Source organism: Austrofundulus limnaeus, unplaced genomic scaffold (genome assembly GCF_001266775.1).
Source record: "Austrofundulus limnaeus strain Quisiro unplaced genomic scaffold, Austrofundulus_limnaeus-1.0 Scaffold571, whole genome shotgun sequence".
Taxonomy (NCBI): domain Eukaryota; kingdom Metazoa; phylum Chordata; class Actinopteri; order Cyprinodontiformes; family Rivulidae; genus Austrofundulus; species Austrofundulus limnaeus.
Genome location: NW_013952973.1, coordinates 189,989 through 212,661, shown reverse-complemented (window position 1 = coordinate 212,661; position 22,673 = coordinate 189,989). Strand labels below are relative to the sequence as shown.

Here is a 22,673-nt window from a genome sequence, read left to right as displayed (position 1 = left end):
CTTGATCTTTGAATCAATTTTTAAATAAAACATTTCTGCTACACTATATATAGTCATAAACTCCAAATGGAGCAGTGTGAAAGCTGTAGGGAGGCAGGGTGTGAAGAGCCTTGTTTTAATTTAAAGAGACAGCCTCAAAACGAGTTGATCTGAGACATACAGAAAAGGGCTGAAAGAAGGGCTTGTGGAGTTACAATAATGTGGAATTCAGACCAAAGCACTGCAGTTTTACTTTATTTAGACCCCAACTGATTGATTTAAATGTGAAATAGACAGATTTAAATACATGACGAGTCTCATTTAAGTGGAAATGACAAACTGACAGAACTTAGAAGACTGCATTTTTTATATATAATAAGACAGATGAGCACAACCTGGAATAAACAAACATAATGATGGGACAGAAGTGGCTCAGGAGAAAGAGCGGTCATCTTCTACTTGAAACACTGGTGGTTTAATTCAGTCCTTCCTCATCAAGAGACTAAACAGGTTGACCCCAATCTGCACATCAGTGTGTGATTAGGTGAATGTGATTTCTAGTGTAAAGGTGCTTTGAGTGGTCAGTAATACTCAAAAAGTGCATTTACTGTATCTAGTATTTGCATTGCAGATATATAATCGTATAACACAGAGCTGTTCAACTAAATTATTCAGGGGGTCACAATTACTGAAAGCCAACAGCTCTGGGGACAGACATCCAAGAAGGGTGGGGGTGGAACTGCCCGACACTGCACTATGTAAAATTACTTTTTTAACCATTTAAATTTGTTTGTTTTGCTGCATTGAAATGGAGATTTAAATTTACAGTTTATTTTTAATAGGAACTCATTGGCAGGCCAGACTGATATCACTGGCAGGCTGAATGTGGCCCACGGGCCACCAGTTGAATAGCCCTGTTATAATGTCAGAGGGTATATTTAGTGATTTTTTTCTGATTAAATGTTTTGTTTGTAACTTAAAAAGAAAAACTGGAATGTATCAAGACTAAATGCGTTTGTCTTATTAATAATGTGCTTTAAACTGCAGTGTGGGAGCAAAACCAAATGTTTGGTTTCTTAAAAATAATCACTTAAAAAACAAAACAAAACTGAGGCTGCAGTTGCTCACTTGGTTTCGTTGACAATGTCCCCAAACATGATTAACATGTGAGTTGTGATTATGAAGGGAAATTATTGCCATAACTACTAAATATTTGATGGTTTTAGGAGAAGGCAGCTGACGCTTTTTCTCAGGGTCTAGCTTGCGTTGCCGGAGGGCCTTTTTGTTTCCGCTGAAACTTTCAGTGATCTTTTTCACTTTCTTCTCTTAACTGTCCAGAAGACAAACAATTACAGTGAAAGTCCTCTTTTTTCCTTTATCCTCCAGTTTTTTGAACCCCCTCTTCTCTTATTCTCTGTCTCTTTTTTCCTCTCTGGTATTTCCCCACTTCCTCAGTTCTATCCAGCTGGGACGGCTGGAGATTTTACACCCAATTGGTTGAGCTGGAGGCCTTTGTCTGAGTCCTTCTCTCACTCCACAAGTGGCAGAAGGGACCTAGGTTGTGAATGGCGCTTTGTGCACTGTTTTTCTTAGAGGGGGCCCTCTCTCTCTCCTACTCTCATCTGTCACAGGTCGCTCTCTCCATCCACACTCCCACAATGCCTGACTGTTTTTGCCCAAGTCGCCAGGTTCCAGGCCAGATCTGAACAACTCTCCGCCTGCCAAATTCCGACCTCTGTGTTCATTTTCCTTCCACTGACAGAGGAAATCTAAGTTACTGTCCTCATTTTGATGGGGGCTTAACTGGCAGTCCACCACCAACTCTTTGTTTAGTTGAGTGTCTCAGAGCTAAAGGCTGTGAAAACGTCCTAACTCGACCGACAATGGAAGAAAGTTAAACCATCATGCTCAAAGACAATGAGCACATCTTATTGTGATTAATTATTATGATAGTTATGAAACAGGCATTCAGCTCAAACATTATCATTAATCTCTTAGATGTGGGATGACCTTATTAAACTCATGCTCGTAAAAACCTAACTTGTACAAGGGCGAAAAATTCAAACTTCTTGGTCAACAGTGTGTTCTCTGTTGACGTTATCGAGGAGGTTTGCTCCTGTTGTTAAAATTGCTCACTTGTTTTGTATCAGTGAGGACAGACTGATGTCACCATAAATAACAGTTGTGGTCGGGAAAATCCCACAGTGTTAGACGAAGTTTTTCTCTGGAAGATGGGATGAGCAGTTATAGCTAGTCATTGAAAAAAATCATTCTTGATGTTTGATAATAAGTAACTTTGCAGTAGAAATGTGAAAGTATCATCTACTTCAGGTGAAAGAAAAAAAGGCGGGAAACAGCTGTTTAAGAATGGCAATGTTTTGTTACATAAACAGATACAATTAGAGAAAAATAGATATTCGTTGACAGCACTTTAAGGCAGGCAAACAGAATTGCAGAGCAGAAAGTAAGTCTCAAAGTGCGACTGTGGAAAATCAATGATTTTTTTTAATCCTGTATCATAAATGGTATACCCATCTATGGTTGTCACACCTCAATTTATCTGTCTACACATACAGGCAGAACTTAGGACTGGTGGAAAAGATCCTTTACTTCCAGAGTCGAAGAGAAATTTTGAACTCAGATAAGGCCTTTTTGCCAGTTAAGGCCCAGTCTGGGTTCAAACCTGAGTATTTGCATTAGCCTCTATGACCCACTTCTAGCCCAGTGTCTGGAATCCAGAGACCTGTGCTTCTATTTGTAGACTGTCCAGCCTGGTTTGATGTCAGCTGTTGCCTATTGGTTCGTAGGGAGTCAAATCACACAGATGAGATTAATTTTCCTTCAATTGTTTGCAATGACTGTAACATTTTTTCTCCACACAAGTTCAACTACATAACAACTATAGCAAGACACAAAGCAGCAACAGGATAACATTAGCTACCATTAGCTTACCGTCCTCTGTCGTCTTTCCCTTTCATCTTTAGCATCATACTGCTGGATGTTCTGCGGTACCTTTCTTTGGAGCTCAACATTGTCTATTGTTGTGTGGCAAATGAAGTGACATTGGATTTGGCATTTTTGATGTTATGATCCCCACTCACATCGAGGCAACACTCTGCTCAAAGCAAACCCAACCGGGGACAGGGATAAGGCCATGCTGTGGCTGGGCTGGGCTTTACAACGCAATAATGCCTGAACAGTGGAGGGCAACATTAGTTTATATGCATGCACTCTGCACTCTAGCAGAAACTCACTGAGTAAAAAAAGACTAAAATGTTAACGTTTTGATGAACAGATTGCATAAGAAGGGCAAAGATTGTGGAAATAAGTAGAGTTTCTAAAACCTTTGTAATGTTTCGACAGCCCAATCATAAGTAGGTGTGACATCACACTGAGTTTATTATTTTGTGATAAAATCTTCAAAAATCATAAAGGTTCCACTGCAATTGGCTAAAAGTTGTAAACAAATTAAAATGTTTAAACCTTTAAATGAATTATGCTTCTACTGGGAATTCTGTCTGAGTTATAAAATTCTACAGAGACATGAATTTTCTCACTTATTTTGCCCAAAATCCATTTTAGTGTGTGCAGATATACTCTATGTACATCACTGAAGTTATAGCACACAGAAAACAACTGAGCTGCACATTTTGTTGAGTATTTTGACTGGGTTTCTCAAAGCTGATGGAGGATGGGTGGAAAACTGTGCCATACAAGAACAGTAGTAAAAAAAAAATACCAGTGATTATATATGTATTGACACATAATGATATAACATCAAATCAAAGCATTTTCCCTAGCTGTACATGTAATATTTAAACAAAGGAGTGATCAGAAGAGAAGTTTTCCTTCTCCTCCAGTCAGTCACACAGAGTCCTGTGGTGGTCTTTAATAACAAACTAAGTGGCGCTGCACGGTGAAACCCTATCAGTGGCAGCAGGTTAAGAGTCTGGGCATTCCTGGCCATATGAGACATCAGTTCTAGGAAACTAAGACTTCTGCTTCCACATAAACACAGTGGTAGCAATATTGTCAGCTAAAAATAGACTGTTCTATCTCCTCTTGTCTTCTCATTGCTTCAGAGTAGAGTGACTGAGCAGGTTGTGGATCAGTGATTTATTTGTTGCTTGTCCAGAGTCTTATGACTTGAAATTGTTGTGTAAAATCTAAGCCTGCCTGTGCCAAAACTTCCTGCAGGGTTTTGTGTGGAATGAGGATGAAACACCAGTGACAGATTGTAAAGTTTAAACCCACACTTTTTAAATATAAGCTGCAGCTTTATTGTAGGCACCAGTTTGATGACACAGCCAGGGGTGGAGCTAGAGGAGTGGCAAGGGTGGCAAGTGCCACCTCTGGCACCTGATTGCCCAACCTAGGTGGGATCTTGGATTGTTTTACATGTATTTAGATGTTGTTTTCTGATCCTACTGTAATGCAGAATTTTTTTAGCTATGTAAGTTTAAAATGGCTAAATTGTATCCCTTTGTAAAATTAGCTTAATTTAAGATTAACATCAACAATCAGCATGTGACCATTCTTAGCTACCCATTCCATCTGAATGAATCTTCAAATGATTGAATTATAGCCATCTAAAGTTAGCTGTGGTGGCCATCTTGAATTTCTAATTAGCATTTAGAATTTCATAAATGTAGATTTGGCTACTTCTACACTAATCTCCAGCTTTGTATGTCTAAAAATGGCTGAATAATAAGTTGTGACTAGAATTCAGCATGTATTTTGGATCATTCTTTGCTATGATCTCAAAATTTCAGATCAATATTTCTTAAAAATGCATAATTTAAGCCATCTTGAATTTTTAAACTCAGAGTGATTTTTTGCCATGGCCACCCCTTGCAAAAATGTCTAGGTCCACCCCTGGACAAGGCCTCAAATGAATAAAAACAGTTATTTAAGTACAGCAGACTGGTCCTGCCCCCTCAATAGAGAACATGTGATCTTTTTTTTCTTAGGTCAACTCTATCTGGTCAAATTATTTCTTTTTTTTAAAATAAAATCTGTAATTAGTAATGTTTTGAGAGACACATTATAAAAAAGTGAGTTTTTATTTTTTTATTTTATTTAGAAAACTAACAAACTGAGAAAATGATGACAGAAAATATAAATATTTTGCAACATTTAAACAGTTTTTTGTAGAGTAAAAACTGATATTTGAATTGCTCTGTAACTCAAAACAATGCTTAAGAGAAATGATGTAATCTGTGTCTCTCATGCTACTGTATTTTTTCTCATGTTTTTATATGTATATTGATTTATTATGTATATATGACATATACATGACATATGTTTTGATAATGGATACATTTTGCCATTTAGTGAAGCAATATATTTTTGTACTTTTGTACTAATTATGTGAATAAAGTTTTAAATATAGATGGAAAGAAACAACATCCATATAAAAAATATCCAAAGTAGTAAAGAAAAGGGTTTATTGATCATTTAGGAGACTAAATTATTGCAGTTTTACATGGGAAATTTTTGTATAAATCTAAATTTCAGCCTCTCAGCAGTCTGTAATGTCTGATTCTCCTTTTCATTATTAGTCACACAGTTTTAACAAAAGACTGAACTGGACTGCAGGAAGGTCAGTGTAGACCCCACACTGTTAAATGAAGCTGCTGGAAGCTGAGCAGAGGTCTGACAGATCTTATGGAAGCACGTCTTCTCAAAAGTTGAAGTTGTGCCTAAAAATGGAACTCACAGATGCAGGTCTTCCTCGCCTTTTGTGTTGCTGCATCTAAGCACAAACACAGATGCTTGACTTGTGCGCAGTCTGTCTTTTTTTTTTTTTGGAACTACGTGAACAATTGCAACAACTTTTTGAGAGAAAATAAAATGCAATTCCTATTTTTTTTCTTTAAAATTTTGAATCCGCTCCAAACGTAGAAAAATAATCGGTACAGTTTGTTCTCGCCACCCAGGTAATGTAGCTGCAGTGGTGTACTATTAGTGGTTCTCCACCATCTTCAGGTCAGAGTTGAGCGAGTTTCACTTTTCGTGCCCATATACCCGCGACCCTCCTCTAATTTAACCTGCGTTACAGAGTCACTGGACGCTGCATTCCAGCTTGAGGCAGTAAAACAGGGACATGTTCAGAACATTATGGCCCACACGGCCTCCCAACAACAATCAGAGCAGACAGGAATCCTGCTCGTTTTTATGAGTCACGCTGTTCATGTGCAGCACAAGTGTTTAGTTTAATTTCTGTTCTATAACTCACACAAGTCTATTTTTCTTCCCAGTCAAATCTATTGATCTTTGCATTGTTACTGCAGCATGTTTATTTTGGCATATAAATAATTTTACATCTGTTTTTATAATACTATAGTAAGAAAGAAAAAGAAAAAGTACAAGAGAAGTATAAGAACAGTAAAGAGAGAAACCGATAGACATTATACAACATGTGAAATGAACACCAATAACACACAGGACACCACACCCGACATTTGACCATCGCACACAATCAGGCACATACACATATACACACATATACATGCATACATATATACCTACATACACACACACACTCATACCTGCCCCCCCCCCCACACACACACACACATACAGTATACTGTATATACATGCACATATATACATCCAGTGATTGTCAGAAACCCCAGGATCCAAATGTCTATTTATGTGCGCTTGTGAGCATGTATATAAATACAAGATTTCTCCAGTGGAATATTAAATAGTGATTGAGGAGGACCACAGACCCGAGCCCCAAGACCCAAGGCAAACATAAGGGGGACCAGAGCCACAGACCCCGAGAGAGACCCCAAGAACCGAGCCCCCAAGGCTTACATCTAAATCTTTATTAATCTCTTTAAAGGAAATAATAATCACTTTTTACTGTTTCACCACAAAGTGCAGGACTGTTCATTCCTCTTAACCTGCGGGTCAGCTTACGGCACCAAAGAGGCTCTGTATTTCAGATGGACAGCCTTCTTTGATTTACTGAACGCTAATGTTGAAGCTGCAATTTGTTTTGCCTCTCTGATGTGTGTTTGTGTGTATGTGTGTGGAGAGCGATAGGTGGAACTGCTTTGAGTTCCCCTCTTGTGCCCTTAACCAGCTGATATATGACCTGTCACTTATCACATAGTAATTTGGTTTGTTTCTTTAAAGTTGTGCATAGATGTGTGTGCATGTGCACATATGTGTCTGCCTTTTCATTTTGCCACATGAAAACAGAAAATAAAACCTGTAAACAAATACGTAGGGTTGAAATCACTTAAGAAAGAATATGGTGAACAAATATATCTAATAAAGCACAATGACAGGTAGCAAAAAAAAAAACAACTTCTTGCAGGTAACTACTTTTCTTAATCTGAGGTTTACATATTTTTACTGTTCCAAGTAGATTAAAGATTACTGTATCTCCGTGTGAGTTTATTTTGTGAGCAAAGGTTTTCTTAAAAGTATGTAAACTGCCTTAAATGCGTCTGTAAATGCAAAAATATGACGTGTGTGAACTGTTCATGTTTTCACATTTTAAACTGCTTTTTGTTTTTATTCCGTCATCTGTGAAACAGACCAACTGTGTTTGGTCAAAAAAAACAATACACTAAAAGTAGCACACACTACCATTTGCAAACTAATCATAAGACTATTTAATTTGTGTTCACATGTAACTATAAAATGAGTAAATATATAATGAATATATTTGTGAAAAAAAGTGCATGCTGTGGAATATTACAACAGCTTTTCTTTTAACATCTTGAGCTCTTTGCATAATTCATCACAGATAGTCACACAAGACTCAGAGTGTATGCTGATTGCGGTCCATTCCACAGTCTTTTTCCAAACTCAAGTGGTATTCAAGCTAATAAACACATTAAAAACCTAGCATTTCTTGAAGGACTGCATGTTGCTGGATGCCTTTTACGTCTGAGTTTTAAACTAAAATCCTCTTGCTGACATGCTGTTACAAGTATTTTGGTCAAACCTTGTAAATTATATTTTTGATGTGTAGTTTTGCATGGTTTGTTAGCACTTGCGGGATTTGTGATGATGAACTACATCAAGGTAAAGCCTCATAAGCAGTACCTTCACATGGTGGATCAACCAGTTTGTCAGTGACACCCAGATCTAGTTGACCATCAGCCTAACAGCCAATCATTAGAGTTCTGATGGATGCTTGTTGTTCACAGAAAGCTGTGGGATACTCGCAATAACAGCACTGTAAGAGGGGGATAGTTGGACAGAAAGCCCCCCCCCCCCCCCCAATTTAAAAATGTTTCTTTTCACAAAGTGGCTTCCTCAAACCAATGTTCCTCCCTATCAAGGATAAGAGCATCGTCATCCCTGAAAAAAATGGCCGCTGGCCTGTAGATGAGTGTAAACCAGAGTCCTTGCCTGATGATGTTGCTCTTCTGTGTTGGGCCATCCTCTAAACAGTGGCTGCGTGTTTCTTTGATGTATAACTGGTCACAGTCCTCCTGGCACTTGACATCTGAAGAGGTCTATTAAATAAAAGACAAAAACATTTCAACAGAGAAGAACCTGTCCAGATGACCTGACTCAATCGTGTTAAATCCAATGTTTACCTTCTGAGAAATTCATTAAAATAATCCATTCACTTTTCATGAGATTTTGTGGATACAACGGACAAACACACTCACAACTAAAACAAAAGGTGTAGACAGAAACATGGTTTTGTGTGCTACGTACATGTGTTACATACATGCCAGCCCTTTCGAGTGTTACCTGTATACTGACTTTTGGAAATCCCTAAATTTCACAAAAAAAATCTGCAGTACTCTCAGAAAACACAAGGGGTGTGGTAACCTGGCCCTTGCCTTCCTATGCAGTTCCACTCAGCTCTAGTTTCCCTTCACTGCTCCATCTGGGATTTCTCCCATAGAGAAGGATTTCTTCAGGAGAATTTTTGTTCGGGCCAATCAGAGAACAGAAAGAGGAGTTTTGAACGACGCTAATTTTCTGCACAGTGTCTGCTAGTTAGTTTAGCAATGACAGTGAAGGAAGTGAATGAAACCAGTTCATGTTGATAAGGCTTCCAAATTAAATTAAATTTGTCTGACAAAGCAGCAGCTCTCATTTACAGTCATCTCGTTCGGCTCGGTACTTCTCTCTTCTCAGTAGGATTGTTTACAGCGCATACGATTTCTGGTTAGCTTCTTAGCTTAGCCTCCTTCACAGTGTAGCTGGCACACATACGTCGCGGCAAACCGATCCAATCATTTTAAACTTCAACAGAGGCCACGCCTCCAGCAAGAATCACTTCTCCATAGCTGAGAGTCCAGACCCTCATAAGAAGCAAAGCGAAGGACAAGGGGCTGGGTGTGGGGGTTGATAATGAAGTCTGTGATGGAGCAGATACAGTCAAGTGGAAGAGATTTAGCATTTCCATATAGGCTTTGACATAAAACAAATTTGAAGCTGAGATTTTGGGAAAAAAATCTGTTTGATTTTCTATCTGTGTGCATGCAAAATGTTGGAAAAGCTGTGTAATTTGCTGACAATCAGTCCAACTTGACATGTATGGTGTTATTTTGGTTGAGTTCTTGAACCATTAGCAGCTTCACTCACCAGAAAGTTTTCAAGCACAAGAAAGTTTTTTTCATTGTTGTTTTGGCAGTGTTTAGAGTTAAAGTTTGTTTTGAAGTGTTTTAACCTCTTGGGTAACTTTTTCACCAAGAGATCAGCAGCACGAGTTTCTTAATGTTCTCATGTCACTTTTGTTTATATCTTTCCTTCATGACGAGACTGTAAATCACACAAAGCAAACCAAGAACACCAAAACCCTTTTCTCTTTTTTTCTTCACCCCTTCACAGAAGGATGTCTTCCCTGCGAGCAACTCCTCCCTTTCACCCATCATCTGAGGAGGCGGAAGTGATTGGTCGGGACAATGAGGCCTGGGATGGAGACGAGCGCGACGGCCCAAAGGAGACGGCGTCGCCTTCTTCGCATGATGAGCCCCACCCAGACCACCTTCAGCCTGCCAGAGAGAACCCGACAGATGCTGAGTGGGAGAACGTCGGCCCTGCTGTGATGGTGAGAAGTGAATTACGCACGGAGCGAAGAAACTGACCATGCCCAAACACGAGATGTGTCGCTATAACTCACATCTATAAAACAGAAGTGGTTGCTGTGTGGACACAGTGAACACACTTGGGGGCATGCACCTCATAAAACACTCATGAAATACATGTTGGAGCGCACAGGGTGTGCAAATTCTCATGCATAATGATGATCATGTACTCTTGTGTGCCCACTTTTAAATGCATATACACAACCCCCACACTGGGCACACACACACACAACAGCAGTTGTCTCTGGTCTATTTGCTGCAGGCAGTGCTGTAGGCAGCCCTCTGAGGGTCCTCCTCCAGAGAGTTATACCCCAGATTCTTCTCATCTACTCAGCGTGTTTTCAGGTGTTTGTATGTGGATGCATTGAGGTGGTAGAACTTGGCTTCAGGTTCTGTTGGTCCCTGATGGATGAAGCAGGTTTGAGTTGAGCTTCTGAGTTTAGGAAAGTTCTTGGAATAAGGTTTCTGTTGGTATCATCATTATTGCAAAACTAACCTTCCTTTTCCCAGACAAGTAGTGATTTGTCAAAAAAAAAAAATAGAAATATTTGGACTGTTTTTGTTTATTAAAAAAACATTATTTTAATAGTATGAGAATTAGAACCCATTTTTTCTAAGATGTTTGAGCTCAATGAAACGTTATAGGAACTTTGATTTTGCTTTGCTTCAACATCAGGGTTCAGAGCCACCTCAGGGCAAAAAAAAAAAAAAACCTCAATCCTGCAAAGCTTTACAGAAAGGGAGCTCTTGTAGTTTTAGGCCCGGAAACAACGAGCAGCTCTTGGAGCAGGAGAAAGCATTGCCTCGGTAAAGTCAGGAAAAGGGCAACCAATTCAAAGAGTTTTGAGTAAATAAAAGAGTGAAGATCCGCTTTTTGTTCAGATTTATTTATTAGCACAACATAACATTAACATTATCAAGCACTAAAGCACCCAAATTACTTTTCAGCCATTATATTTTTGTTAATTTGACGAATTTCAATTTAGCACATCTCTTGTAGCTTTGGGGAAAAAAAGCCAAGTAAAAAGAAATAAATAGCTGCAGTTTGATAGGGAAGAGTCTGAAATTTGTAAAAACCTTTCATTTACCGTCATTTACAGTTTAATAATTCTTGCATTACAATCTATTTTTGCAGCTCTGCATTTCTGACTGCCTGTCTTATTAAGAATGCTATCAGGGAGTGAGGGACACAGATGTGTGGTTACCATGGTGGCCATAAAGAGCAATTGACAACAGCTTTAACATTTCTTTTGATCTTAGTTCTCTTTATATTTCGTCCACAGTTTGAATATCAAAAGCAAAATACACTCACCGGCCACTTTATTAGGTACACCACGCTAGTAATGGGTTAGACCCCGTTTTGCCTTCAGAACTGCCTCAATTCTTCGTGGCATAGATTCAACAAGGTGCTGGAAGCATTCCTCAGAGATTTTGGTCCAWATTGACATGATGGCATCACACAGTTGCCGCAGATTTGTCGGCTGCACATCCATGAAGCGAATCTCCCGTTCCACCACATCCCAAAGATGCTCTATTGGATTGAGATCTGGTGACTGTGGAGGCCATTTGAGTACAGTGAACTCATTGTCATGTTCAAGAAACCAGTCTGAGATGATTCCAGCTTTATGACATGGCGCATTATCCTGCTGAAAGTAGCCATCAGATGTTGGGTACATTGTGGTCATAAAGGGATGGACATGGTCAGCAACAATACTCAGGTAGGCTGTGGCGTTGCAACGATGYTCAATTGGTACCAAGGGGCCCAAAGAGTGCCAAGAAAAGATTCCCCACACCATGACACCACCACCACCAGCCTGAACCGTTGATACAAGGCAGGATGGATCCATGCTTTCATGTTGTTGACGCCTAATTCTGACCCTACCATCCGAATGTCGCAGCAGAAATCGAGACTCATCAGACCAGGCAACGTTTTTCCAATCTTCTCTTGTCCAATTTCGATGAGCTTGTGCAAATTGTAGCCTCAGTTTCCTGTTCTTAGCTGAAAGGAGTGGCACCCGGTGTGGTCTTCTGCTGCTGAAGCCCATCTGCCTCAAAGTTTGACATGTTGTGAGTTCAGAGATGCTCTTCTGCCTACCTTGGTTGTAACGGGTGGTTATTTGAGTCACTGTTGCCTTTCTATCAGCTCGAACCAGTCTGCCCATTCTCCTCTGACCTCTGGCATCAACAAGGCATTTCCGCCCACAGGACTGCCGCTCACTGGATGTTTTTTTCTTTTTCGGACCATTCTCTGTAAACCCTAGAGATGGTTGTGCGTGAAAATCCCAGTAGATCAGCAGTTTCTGAAATACTCAGACCAGCCCTTCTGGCACCAACAACCATGCCACGTTCAAAGGCACTCAAATCACCTTTCTTCCCCATACTGATGCTCGGTTTGAACTGCAGGAGATTGTCTTGACCATGTCTACATGCCTAAATGCACTGAGTTGCCACCATGTGATTGGCTGATTAGAAATTAAGTGTTAACGAGCAGTTGGACAGGTGTACCTAATAAAGTGGCCGGTGAGTGTATTTGTCTACTTAGATTAAGTTTCATTTTATTATTGGTCAATCGAAAGCAACTGATTTGATTCTGGGGAATTGGCAATTTTCTTACGTTTTACATAATTTGGAAGCTTGAAAATTTGAAACCAGATTCTGTTTATTTCAAAGAATCTTTTCAAGTTGCTCTGCCTGAGGGACGAATTTACAAGTTCACACATGTTGCATACTTGCACACTTGACCATCAGATCGCCCTGCATGAACCATTCTGGTTGTATAACTCCTTGTGTGCAGACAGAAAAAAAACACGCCTGAACAATCCTTCAGTGACACACTATCCCCCAATCCTCATTACAGAGGCATCTCCCGCTTAAAGACAAAGTGCACAACAGGGCCCCTTGGAGCCATTTCAAGGGCGTCTTAAGATCCTGCTGTTCACCAAAGCCCGTTGTCTTTGAAACATAAGCCTCCCAAAGTTCTCGGAGATCCCCCCACACTCTGTAAGGAATGGAGAAAGCATCCTGAAATAGCCCCGGCGTTAGGACACCTGTGATGAAGTCTGTTGTGTGGGACAATATGGTCATCTCAAAGGGATTATCTTCTTGATAAATATAGACTCTTTGTGCCTTTTGCTTAACCCAGCAGAACAATCACCAGCATGACATACGTACTCGCTTCACGCAGCACAAAATCTGATGATCCGTCCAAAACCTTTAAGCTGATAGAACAAGTTTCTGAGTTTTGGTTGGCTTTTACCAAGACAAAAAAAATCATCAGCAGTCTAAAAGATGTTTTATGGTAAAAGGCTGAAGCCTAAAGAAAAATGTATGAACATGAAGTAGGTATGAAAGTTAGCATCATTTGAGTTACTTCTGCTTAGCTGCACCTTCTCACCGCTGTGTGCGAACGAAAGTGATCTCTTTTTTTTCCAGCAGAACGAAGCAGCTGCATTTATAACAACTCACTGGTTCAAGTTTATTTTTTCTGCTCTCATTTATTCTAAGAGTGTTTGCACAGTTCAGAGTTTGAGATTTTTCTCATTTGGAAAACAGATGTTAATGTTTCACACTAAGTCACACAGCGAGGCCATAAACAAGTGACCCAAAGCAAAATAAAAGATCCTGTAGTGGCACCACTGAGCTCCTAATGACTGTTAGATCCAATCATCATCATCACTGTGTTCTGTCAGAAGCAAAAAGACAATCCTGAACCTGACATTTATTAGTCCAGTTAGTCTATGTCAATGCCACAGCTAAGCATCATCCAAAATTGATGCAGTTTCAGCTGTTGTGTTTCCAGTCTGTCTTCCACAGAATGAATGAATTTGGTCTGACTCCCATATTTATCACTGAATTTAATGCACAATCTCACATTTTTCTATGCACGCTTCTCCGCTAACCTCTGAGCTTCAAACCAGAGTGTTACCGTGTGCAGTGTAAATTGGGGGGTAAGGAACTGAACTCTTGTTTTGCTGTTTCTTCTCAGGACAATGAAAGCACCAAGGGCTGCTCAGTCTACACCTACCGGACTAACTCTACCTCTCCACCTAAACCAGAGGAATGTTCCAGGGATCGAGGCGAACCAATCATTGGCCTCACATTTGGGACTCCAGAGCGTCGCAAAGGAAGTCTGGCAGACGTGGTGGACACTTTAAAACAGAAGAAGCTGGTGGAACTGACCAAGACAGAACAAGATGGTAAGACTAAAGGCTGACTTAATGTATATTTTCATTCTGACGTCTTGCTTTCAGTCTTGTGGGTTGGAAATTTAGTAAGTTTCGTCATATACCTCCTGCTGACACCCTGTCTTGTACACTGCCCTCAGTCAGAACGCTGTCTTGGAGGCCTATGTGGCACTCATTGTGTGATTGGTTGAAACTTTGAGGGTTTGTTTGTTCACGCAGAGCAGCCCATGATTCTTCTGCATATCAGTTTGTTGAAAATGGTCCCTTTTTAAAGATGGCAGCACCTCAAATCGACCATCAGCTACATGAAGTGCACAATGTTTCCCTTCTTTAATAATGGTCTCTCCAACTTTTGTTCAGTCTTTCATTTTCTGAATCCCCCTGCAAACCGTCCATGCAGTTAACTCCGTGTTCCTTCACTCAGTATAGCTCAACAACTGAAGCTGAGCAGCGCTGCCCTGCTCAACTGTGACGTGTTCAAACCAGGGAAAACTTTAGATTTTTGATTGTTAACTGCACCGGGTACTTTTTACTGGGTGACTGACCCTAGGGTTTTGGTAGAGGTGTGCACTATTTGAGTGCATCTAGTTGTTTTTATACTTAGCTATGCACCATTTATGCTACATTGGGAGTGCTTTGGGAGGTCAGAAGAAGAAGCTATGATGATTTAGCATCTTTTACACAACTATTAAACCTCAGTAAGAAAAAGACCTTCCAAATGAAGTAATTGCAGATCTATTATCTTATGTCTTGTGAAAGAAAAATCAGCCTCAAGTCCTCAGTTTATCTGATGGTCATACTAGGGGTTGGGGGTTGCTTTAACCTGTTTGTCTGCAGAAAATTAAATACAGACTTGTACTTTTTCAGCCTTGCATGATCTTCCATTTAGTTGCCACATACTGTGGGCAATCTTTCACTGGACAACATTAATTGTTTTTAATTAAAAAAACATCTTTACAAGCCTCCTTCCCACTGGATGATGATGCCCGAAACAAAAAAAAAACCTTTGCAAGGTCCTCAGTTAGATAAAAACAGCATTATGACAGAGTCACAACAGTCTTAAGCATGTACAAAAGTTTCGTAGTAAGGTTTTAAGGGTCGATAAACATAGTGGCTGCATATGTGGGTCCTAGGTGGATCACAGTGGCAGTGGTGGTAGAGTATCACAGACACGAGAACTGCATACACCAGAGTGACAGTCATTTGAATTTGGCAGCATGTCTAATTTGCTGCAATCCTGAATTGTTCTGAAGTAGGGTTGTTGGGTGTAAAGAACTTCAGGAAGATTGAATCGTGTATATGATTAAAAAAAACAATACCAACCAGTCCAGCCCCACTCCTCACATCGTGACTGCTGGACACGGGCACCAGTGACCCCCACGACCCTTAAAGGATGAAGCAGATAAACAGAATGGATGGATGTGCCAACCAATGAAAAAAAAACATACAGGAACACTTAAAATTGTCAAGATTTTGAAGGAATTCTTCGAATCTAAAAGTGACCATGGATAACGTTGAAATATTCACTATTTTTCCACATGCACTATTTAACAGGAGATTTTTTAGTTAATAAAAAATAATGAAATGAGATCAATCAGTCATCATAAATGATGCAGTTAACTGATTTTCTAAATTGAGAACATGTACAAAGATTTATGCTACACAGTAAATCAACAGTCATTGCTTTTGTTACAAAATTTGTCAACTAAACTAGTATGAATGATAGTTAAAGTGACTCTTGAGGAAAATTTGAAGTACGATCTTGTCAAATTGCTATCAGTAGCTCTTGTCGTTAGCAGCATCCGATAAATTTTTCAGACAGGTTTTCTCTGAACAGATTTGAAGCGTTTCTATCAGATCAGGATAATTCCTTTTGATAGACACAGCGTTTTTCTTTTCACTTGCTTATGAAGGGAGATCAAGCGTGTAGTGCTCGACTGTTTTGTTTTCTCTTTCCTTCTTCAGAGGATCTCTGAACATCTGACGTTACAAGTGGTTTGTCAGATCACAATATCAGTGAGTGAAAACACAGGTTTCTCTTTCTCTCCTTCTCTCATCTGACACAGAAGGGCTGCTCCCGGCAGGCCTCGGCTTGCCCCCTTTCCCTCCCCACAGCAAGCCAGATCTAAAACCATCTAACACCCCTTGTTACTATTATGTGCAGATAGTAATCATGATGATATTAGAGGAGCGCTTGATCTCACTCATTTAGAGGTTTTTACTTTGTTATTGATACAGTAAGGTGGGCCAGAACAGGGCAGCCTGAGGCACAGTGAACAGAACAGAGTGTTTCAAAACGCGTAGCTTTTGTCTCATCTACCGTACGGAAACTGACTTAAAAGGAAAAACATGTGTGTACGTGTGTGTGTGTGTGTGTGTGTGTTCAAAAGGCTGTGTGATATCTTCCTGATAAATCTAACAGAATGTTAATTAAGGAAATGTTCAGGCAAATGCACCCCCCCCCCCCACACAATTTAAAAACTATTTGCCAAATACAACAAACCTAATTTATCACAATTTTCCTGATTTGGATATGAAATATATTAACAGTGTTTATTTATTTATTGTTAATAATCTGTTGGAATAAAATCAACTATAAAAACTGCAGGAACAAAACTTTTTGACAATAACACTTTTTTCTTTTTTTATTAATAAATTGTTTTTATATATCTCGTGTTTAAACCTTTAATTAGACCCAATGATGATTTTCTGCACAAATAAGTGAATCTTTGATTTTGTGCCTTTTTTAATGCCTGCATTGTGAGCCTAAAGTTGTGACCTTCCCTTCCTCTGTTGTCTCCTTGTTGAGATTTTAAAAACTATTATTATTTATTTATTTTACACAACTGGTTTTTGAAAAAAATAACCAAGACTTTTACATCTGATCGATGAAAGTGAAACGTTCTTATTTTGGTTTTCTGCAAATGCTTTTGGAAATATTTCATCCCAGGCTTAGAAATAACTGAGTTATCCAGCGCGGCATTTATCCCATTTTGTGATACGAGGGGCGGCTGAGGGAAACGAGGAGGGGTGGGAAGCTGGGGGGGGAGGCTCTGTATTGAATTGGGTTTTTCCTTTGCTAATTAGCTGCCGTCCCCGAGGACTAACAAGAGGCATTGATCGAGCTGCGAACGCTTAGACAAAAATCAAACAAGAGAAGCAACATAACCAGGCCCACCTAATCATACAGTGTTTGTATGAATGGGGCCTTGTAAGTGTTCCTGTGAATTGCTGTGATCCTTGAAGGCACATTGTAAAACTGTCTTTCAGGCAGCGCTGTGGTAATGCGTTCCATTCGGAGCGCACATATGCAGATTGACAGCTACCTTAACTTTTTTTTTGCCTAATGAGCTTAGTCAAAATGAGATGAGGTGATCCATAGATGTAAGAGGCTGAATGCTTCATTAAACGAGTTCTCCTTCGGTGGCTTTCACATGATGAATGATAACCCCCCTGCTCCTTTTCACTCTCTCTTTTTATTTTTAATTTGCCTGAATACGCTTTCTTCGTTTATTTGGGCCTTTCTCCTCTTCATCATTGCCGCCTTGTTTCATTTTTGTTTTCACCTGATGAGAAACTTCCTCCTCTTGTTTCTATCCTTCATTTTCTGGAGCTTTTTAATTTAAGAATTTATTCTTTTTTTTTTTTTTACAGAAACAGAAGCAACCTTGCTCCTAAATCAACGCTTTTGTTGCGTGACACTGGTAAAGGTGAAAATTTCCACATTCATACGATGTCAGACCTGATAAAAGTACACAAAGTGCGCAGGAGTGCAAGGCCATCCCAGTGAATGGGGCAGAGATTAGGAATAATTGTTTTTTGCTCAGACACTTTTGTGATTCTCTCACGGCTCAGAGTCACGTGCTGTTGAACCGACATCTAAAATATTCAGTGTGTATCATCAAAATTGGGTAAAAAGGGGATCAAAACTGAACAGTTTTAATGCTGGCCATGCCTGAGCTCTTTCCTGCATGATCAAACAGAACAGGATTTATTAACCTGTGACTGCTTACTTCACCTAACATGGCTGATCCTTTCTATGCATGGCAGCCTGGAGCAAAACAGTGGACGGGTATCGTCAAGCTGTGCTGAACCCCCTGTAGGCATGCTGTTAGCAGTCTGCTGCTCAGAGGGACCCTTAGTGCTCGTGACACGTTTAATGACTAGACATGCCTTGCTTCACCATGTGGAGGATTTTTTTTCCCCTTGGTGCAAAGATGGCCTTTAAAAGCTTTATCAAGAACTCTTTAAGACTGTGTCAGGTAGCAGTATTAGCACACAGCTGGTTGCTGAAAATACCTCCCTTTCACCTGGGTTTTCACAGCATCAGAACCAAATGGCTGGTGGGTGGGGGAGGGCTTCCGCTGAAGGTGAAGGTCTGACGTTTTCTTCATATTTATGCTGCATTGTGCCTGCGCTGTGTGGAGAGTCCGCACACAAAGGCAATCTGCACACAAAAGGCTTTCTCTGTTCCGTTTGAGCACTTAGCACTTATTAGATGGTCGTCGAATAAAAAGCTCGAGGCCAGGATGAGAAAACTTCAGAGGGAAAAAAGTCAAATTACCAAAAGAGTGAGATCTTCCTACTTTAGTCATTTTATGATGAAGATGAAAAGCTTAGGAGGATGGGTAACAAAAGTCCTGCGAAATACGACAAACAACAAAATCTGTCATCATTTAGACCCATTAGGAACAGAACAGACAATGAAACTCACACTATAAACACAGATAAAATCATGCACAGACACACAAACCAAACTGTTTTGTTTTAATTATCTGTATTAAATGTTAAGTATTAAACTAATTCAAATTAAAGAAGTTAATAAGATATTTAAGAATTTTAAAAGTGGGGTTCTGTGGAAAGGCTGTGAACATTTAATATCTTACCTGTTAAACCTGCTTAAAGGTACTGAGTTTAATTCTGACTGGATTAATGGGTTAATGGTTGGTCTGAACAAGGCCTCTAATCTAAAGTAAAGTACCTAGCTGTTTCTGTAAATATTTATTTTTAATCCTTTACTGTGGCACCACTTTCATATAACAAATGGTATTCCTGCTGGAAGTGCTATAGCTAGCTGCCGCTGTTACTCTTGCAATTATTCCGTGGATTTAATGTAAACACCTGTGTAATGGGCTAGGAATAGAATAGAATAGAATAGAATAGAATAGAATAGAATAGAATAGAATGAATAGAATAGATTAGAATAGAATAGAACAGAATAGAATAGAATGTAAAATTTGCATTTGCATCTCTGTGAATTTTTTTTCTTGGTCATTATCTCATTAGAGCTATCTAAAACAGGTAAGATATTAATGTTTTTAACTGCCTTCATTCTTTAATCATATAACAATAAAAGCTTGAAATGAAGCAAAAGCTCAGAAAAAACAGAGAAATAAGAAGCAAAAACCCATCATCCAGATTTAAACAAAAAAGTGGGGAAACACACACATGTAACAGAAAGTCAAACCTCTCAGAGATCCAAACCAACAGACAAAACTCTGTGAAGTGTGCAATCAGGCTCCCCCGCTTCTGATGAGCGAATTATGATTATCTGTATTGTTGCGCTTGAATAGAGCCGACCTGCTGCTAACAGGACCTGGCACGGCCAACATGCCCCTCGTGCCAACTTAGTCAACCATCTAATGTGCCGTACGCAGCCCTGGCGCCTGGCAAACACTTAAAATCACTCTAATCCCTGCTTAAAACAGAGCCGGGATGAATTACTGTACAATTCACGTGTTTGGTTTGCAAATGAGATTGGGCTCAATTAGCACAGTGCTGCAGGGAGACACCCGGGAGCCTGACCAGTGAGCTCAGCCAAAATAATTCAAACAAAGCTTTGCTGCAGTCGTACAGAAGACGTTTCTTCTACATTTTGAAGAGAATTGTGTTTTAGGTTGGATAATTCACAGTGCTCAATCTGACAAATCTTTTTGCCATTTCTTTCAGAACTTCTATTTGATCACATGCATCTAAAGCAGCTATGTTCTTGTTTGTTTTGAAAAAAAAAACAAAAACAAGAATTAGTCAGCCCTATGCGGTACACATTAGTTAATCCTACAATCCCAGACCACTGATTCTATTTCAGATTTGTGAAATGCCACCAACAACCCCTCCCATCATATGGAAATGAACAAAAAAGCACAGCCTCCAATCTGGCATTAGTGGTTAACATGATGATGCACTTAGGGTCAAACAAAACCAGATTCTGTTCATAATTCCTCATGACTGTCTTAATTTATTCATTTTCGTGGAAACTTGAACTTGTGATACCTTATAATTACACCTAAATATAAGACACATGTCATATTTGTGTTCAGCCAAACTTCTTCTCTTTGTTGTTGTTGTTGTTTTGGACCCTATGTCCTGTTTTGGCTTTAAAAGCGTTGATTTGTTTTACAGTTCATAGCGGGGAAAGGGAGCTGAAATCAGTGAAATCACGCACATATAATTTGAATGAGGTCAACCAGTGGTACAAGCACATCTGTAGGTTATATTCTCAGATTATGGTTAATGAGATTATCTGCCAACAGACAGACAAACAAACGCAGACATGGGCAGTTGCGGAATGTTTGCACAGCCTTTTGATAAGTTTGTCAAGGTGTTAAGGGTCTGCACTCTTTACAAATATACATAAAATACTATTATTTGAAGGAAACTTTAATAATTAATATATAGAAAAAAGTTAGAGATACTGAAGGTTAGGAACCTGGGGATTCATGAAAGGGTTATAAACAGTTAATATCTTACCTGTGTTGGATAGCTCAGTAAATTTCTGTTTGGAGGAACTATGCTTGATTTTGATTGGATTGATGAACTAAAGGCTTGTTGGACTGAAGCCACTACCTTGAAGGTTTTGCAGCTTCTCAAATAAAACTATTTTTCTACACACATTACATGATTATTTCAGCAGAAATATGATTTTCTTCCTGGAAGTGCTACAGCTAGCTGCTTTTTGCACTTGCAAAATAATTGCTGAATTTAATGTAAGTAGCTGTGTAATGCAATGTAAAATGTATTAAAGAGCACAGCATAGCCCCGATTTTTGTGAGGGTTACATTTTTAGAGTAACCGCAAATAGTCAAAAAAAAAGTGAATATAGGATGTAGTTTTGTGTGACATCGTGATGCAGAAAGAACCAACCAAAAATAAAAAATAAAAAAATCCCAGAGAGTGAAACAGTTTGCAACTACTTGCCATGCAGTACTGTAAGGTAAACTTGATTTTTAATAATCTTTTCCTGTTAAATAAATAAATCAAATCAAATCAAACTGTTTGGAATATTTTTTTCTTATAAGGAACTGAACTTACGTTAATATTTATGTTTCAAAATTAATAAATTACATTGTTCTTAATTATTTTGCTTTAAAACTAATGAAAAAGCATGAGAGAAAAAAATACACACTATACAGTTACTGTACTGTATTTCCAGTTTCCGCAAAATTACAGTTATTACCATAAACGTGTTTTTAGGTACTATGGTAAAATCGTCAAAAGACTGAGTTCGCACACTGTGAAACGCGACTTTCTGGGAAATTTTGGTATTGGCCATTAGCTCATCAGTCTGGTCAGAATGAGAGCAGTTTTCGGTGAGCAAATTCACAGAGCTCTCTACAACAGGTAAGATATTAATTGTTTTGAACGACCCCGCAAACCCCCACTTCAAAAGATCTGAACTGTCGCTTTTGTCAATTCCAACAACCACAGCTTTACCACCATTATCCTGTCATCGCCCTCTGCTCCACCTGCTGGCTAATAAACCCGCTTCTGTTCTGTGTCGACACAGTTTGGGTGATTCTTGCTCATGTCTTGAGTTGAGCCCAGAGCTGCACGGTCACCCACTCACCCTCATAACGTCTCCTCCAGCTGGGGCCAGAGCAAGGCCGGGCTTACCTCTAGTCCTGTTTTTCTGTGACAACACGCGTCTTCTGCCAGGCTGAGCTTTGTTCTTCAAAGTACCGGGAGTTTGTTTCAACATATCTGATGCTCCTGCCTCTCACACTGTGGATCATACTTTATGAGCTCCTCTGAAGGGGCTCACGCTAATCGATGTAGAGCACTCGTCTGTCACTGTGATCACGTGCTGCTACTTTGTAATAAATATTTTTTCCTTCTTTTTTAGATTTTAAAGGGATCCCTGATTAGTTGTAACATTAGACTTTATTTAATAAACATATTTTAACTGTAAAATAAAGACTGTAAAAATACTGTAGGATGTTCAGTTTTTATCATTTTTAAACTAAAAGTTAAAAATATATTACACGGAGGGGGCCATTTTTTTACACCCAAAGCATTCTGGGTAAATTATGACGTGGATAGGTCCTCTGTGTGAGTGAGCTATGTCCACCCTGAAGGTTAATCCTGGACAATATCTGATGATCGACTCTTTTAAATGAAACCAGAGAGCGTTGACAGAGAGGAGAAGGTAGAAATGACT

General features: G+C 39.4%; 1 protein-coding gene across 3 annotated transcripts in view; it reads left to right on the top strand.

Annotated features, from left to right (window-relative positions):
* Positions 1–22,673, top strand: part of LOC106530886 (transcription factor SOX-6) — a 150,010-nt gene that overhangs the window by 47,292 nt on the left and 80,045 nt on the right. For all 3 annotated transcript variants that reach the window (XM_014026604.1, XM_014026605.1, XM_014026603.1), the window contains 2 exons: positions 9,796–10,015; positions 14,038–14,248. In XM_014026604.1, coding sequence (XP_013882058.1) covers positions 9,800–10,015; positions 14,038–14,248 — 427 coding nt within the window. In that variant the 5' untranslated portion in view covers positions 9,796–9,799. The remainder of the gene's footprint in view (positions 1–9,795; positions 10,016–14,037; positions 14,249–22,673) is intronic.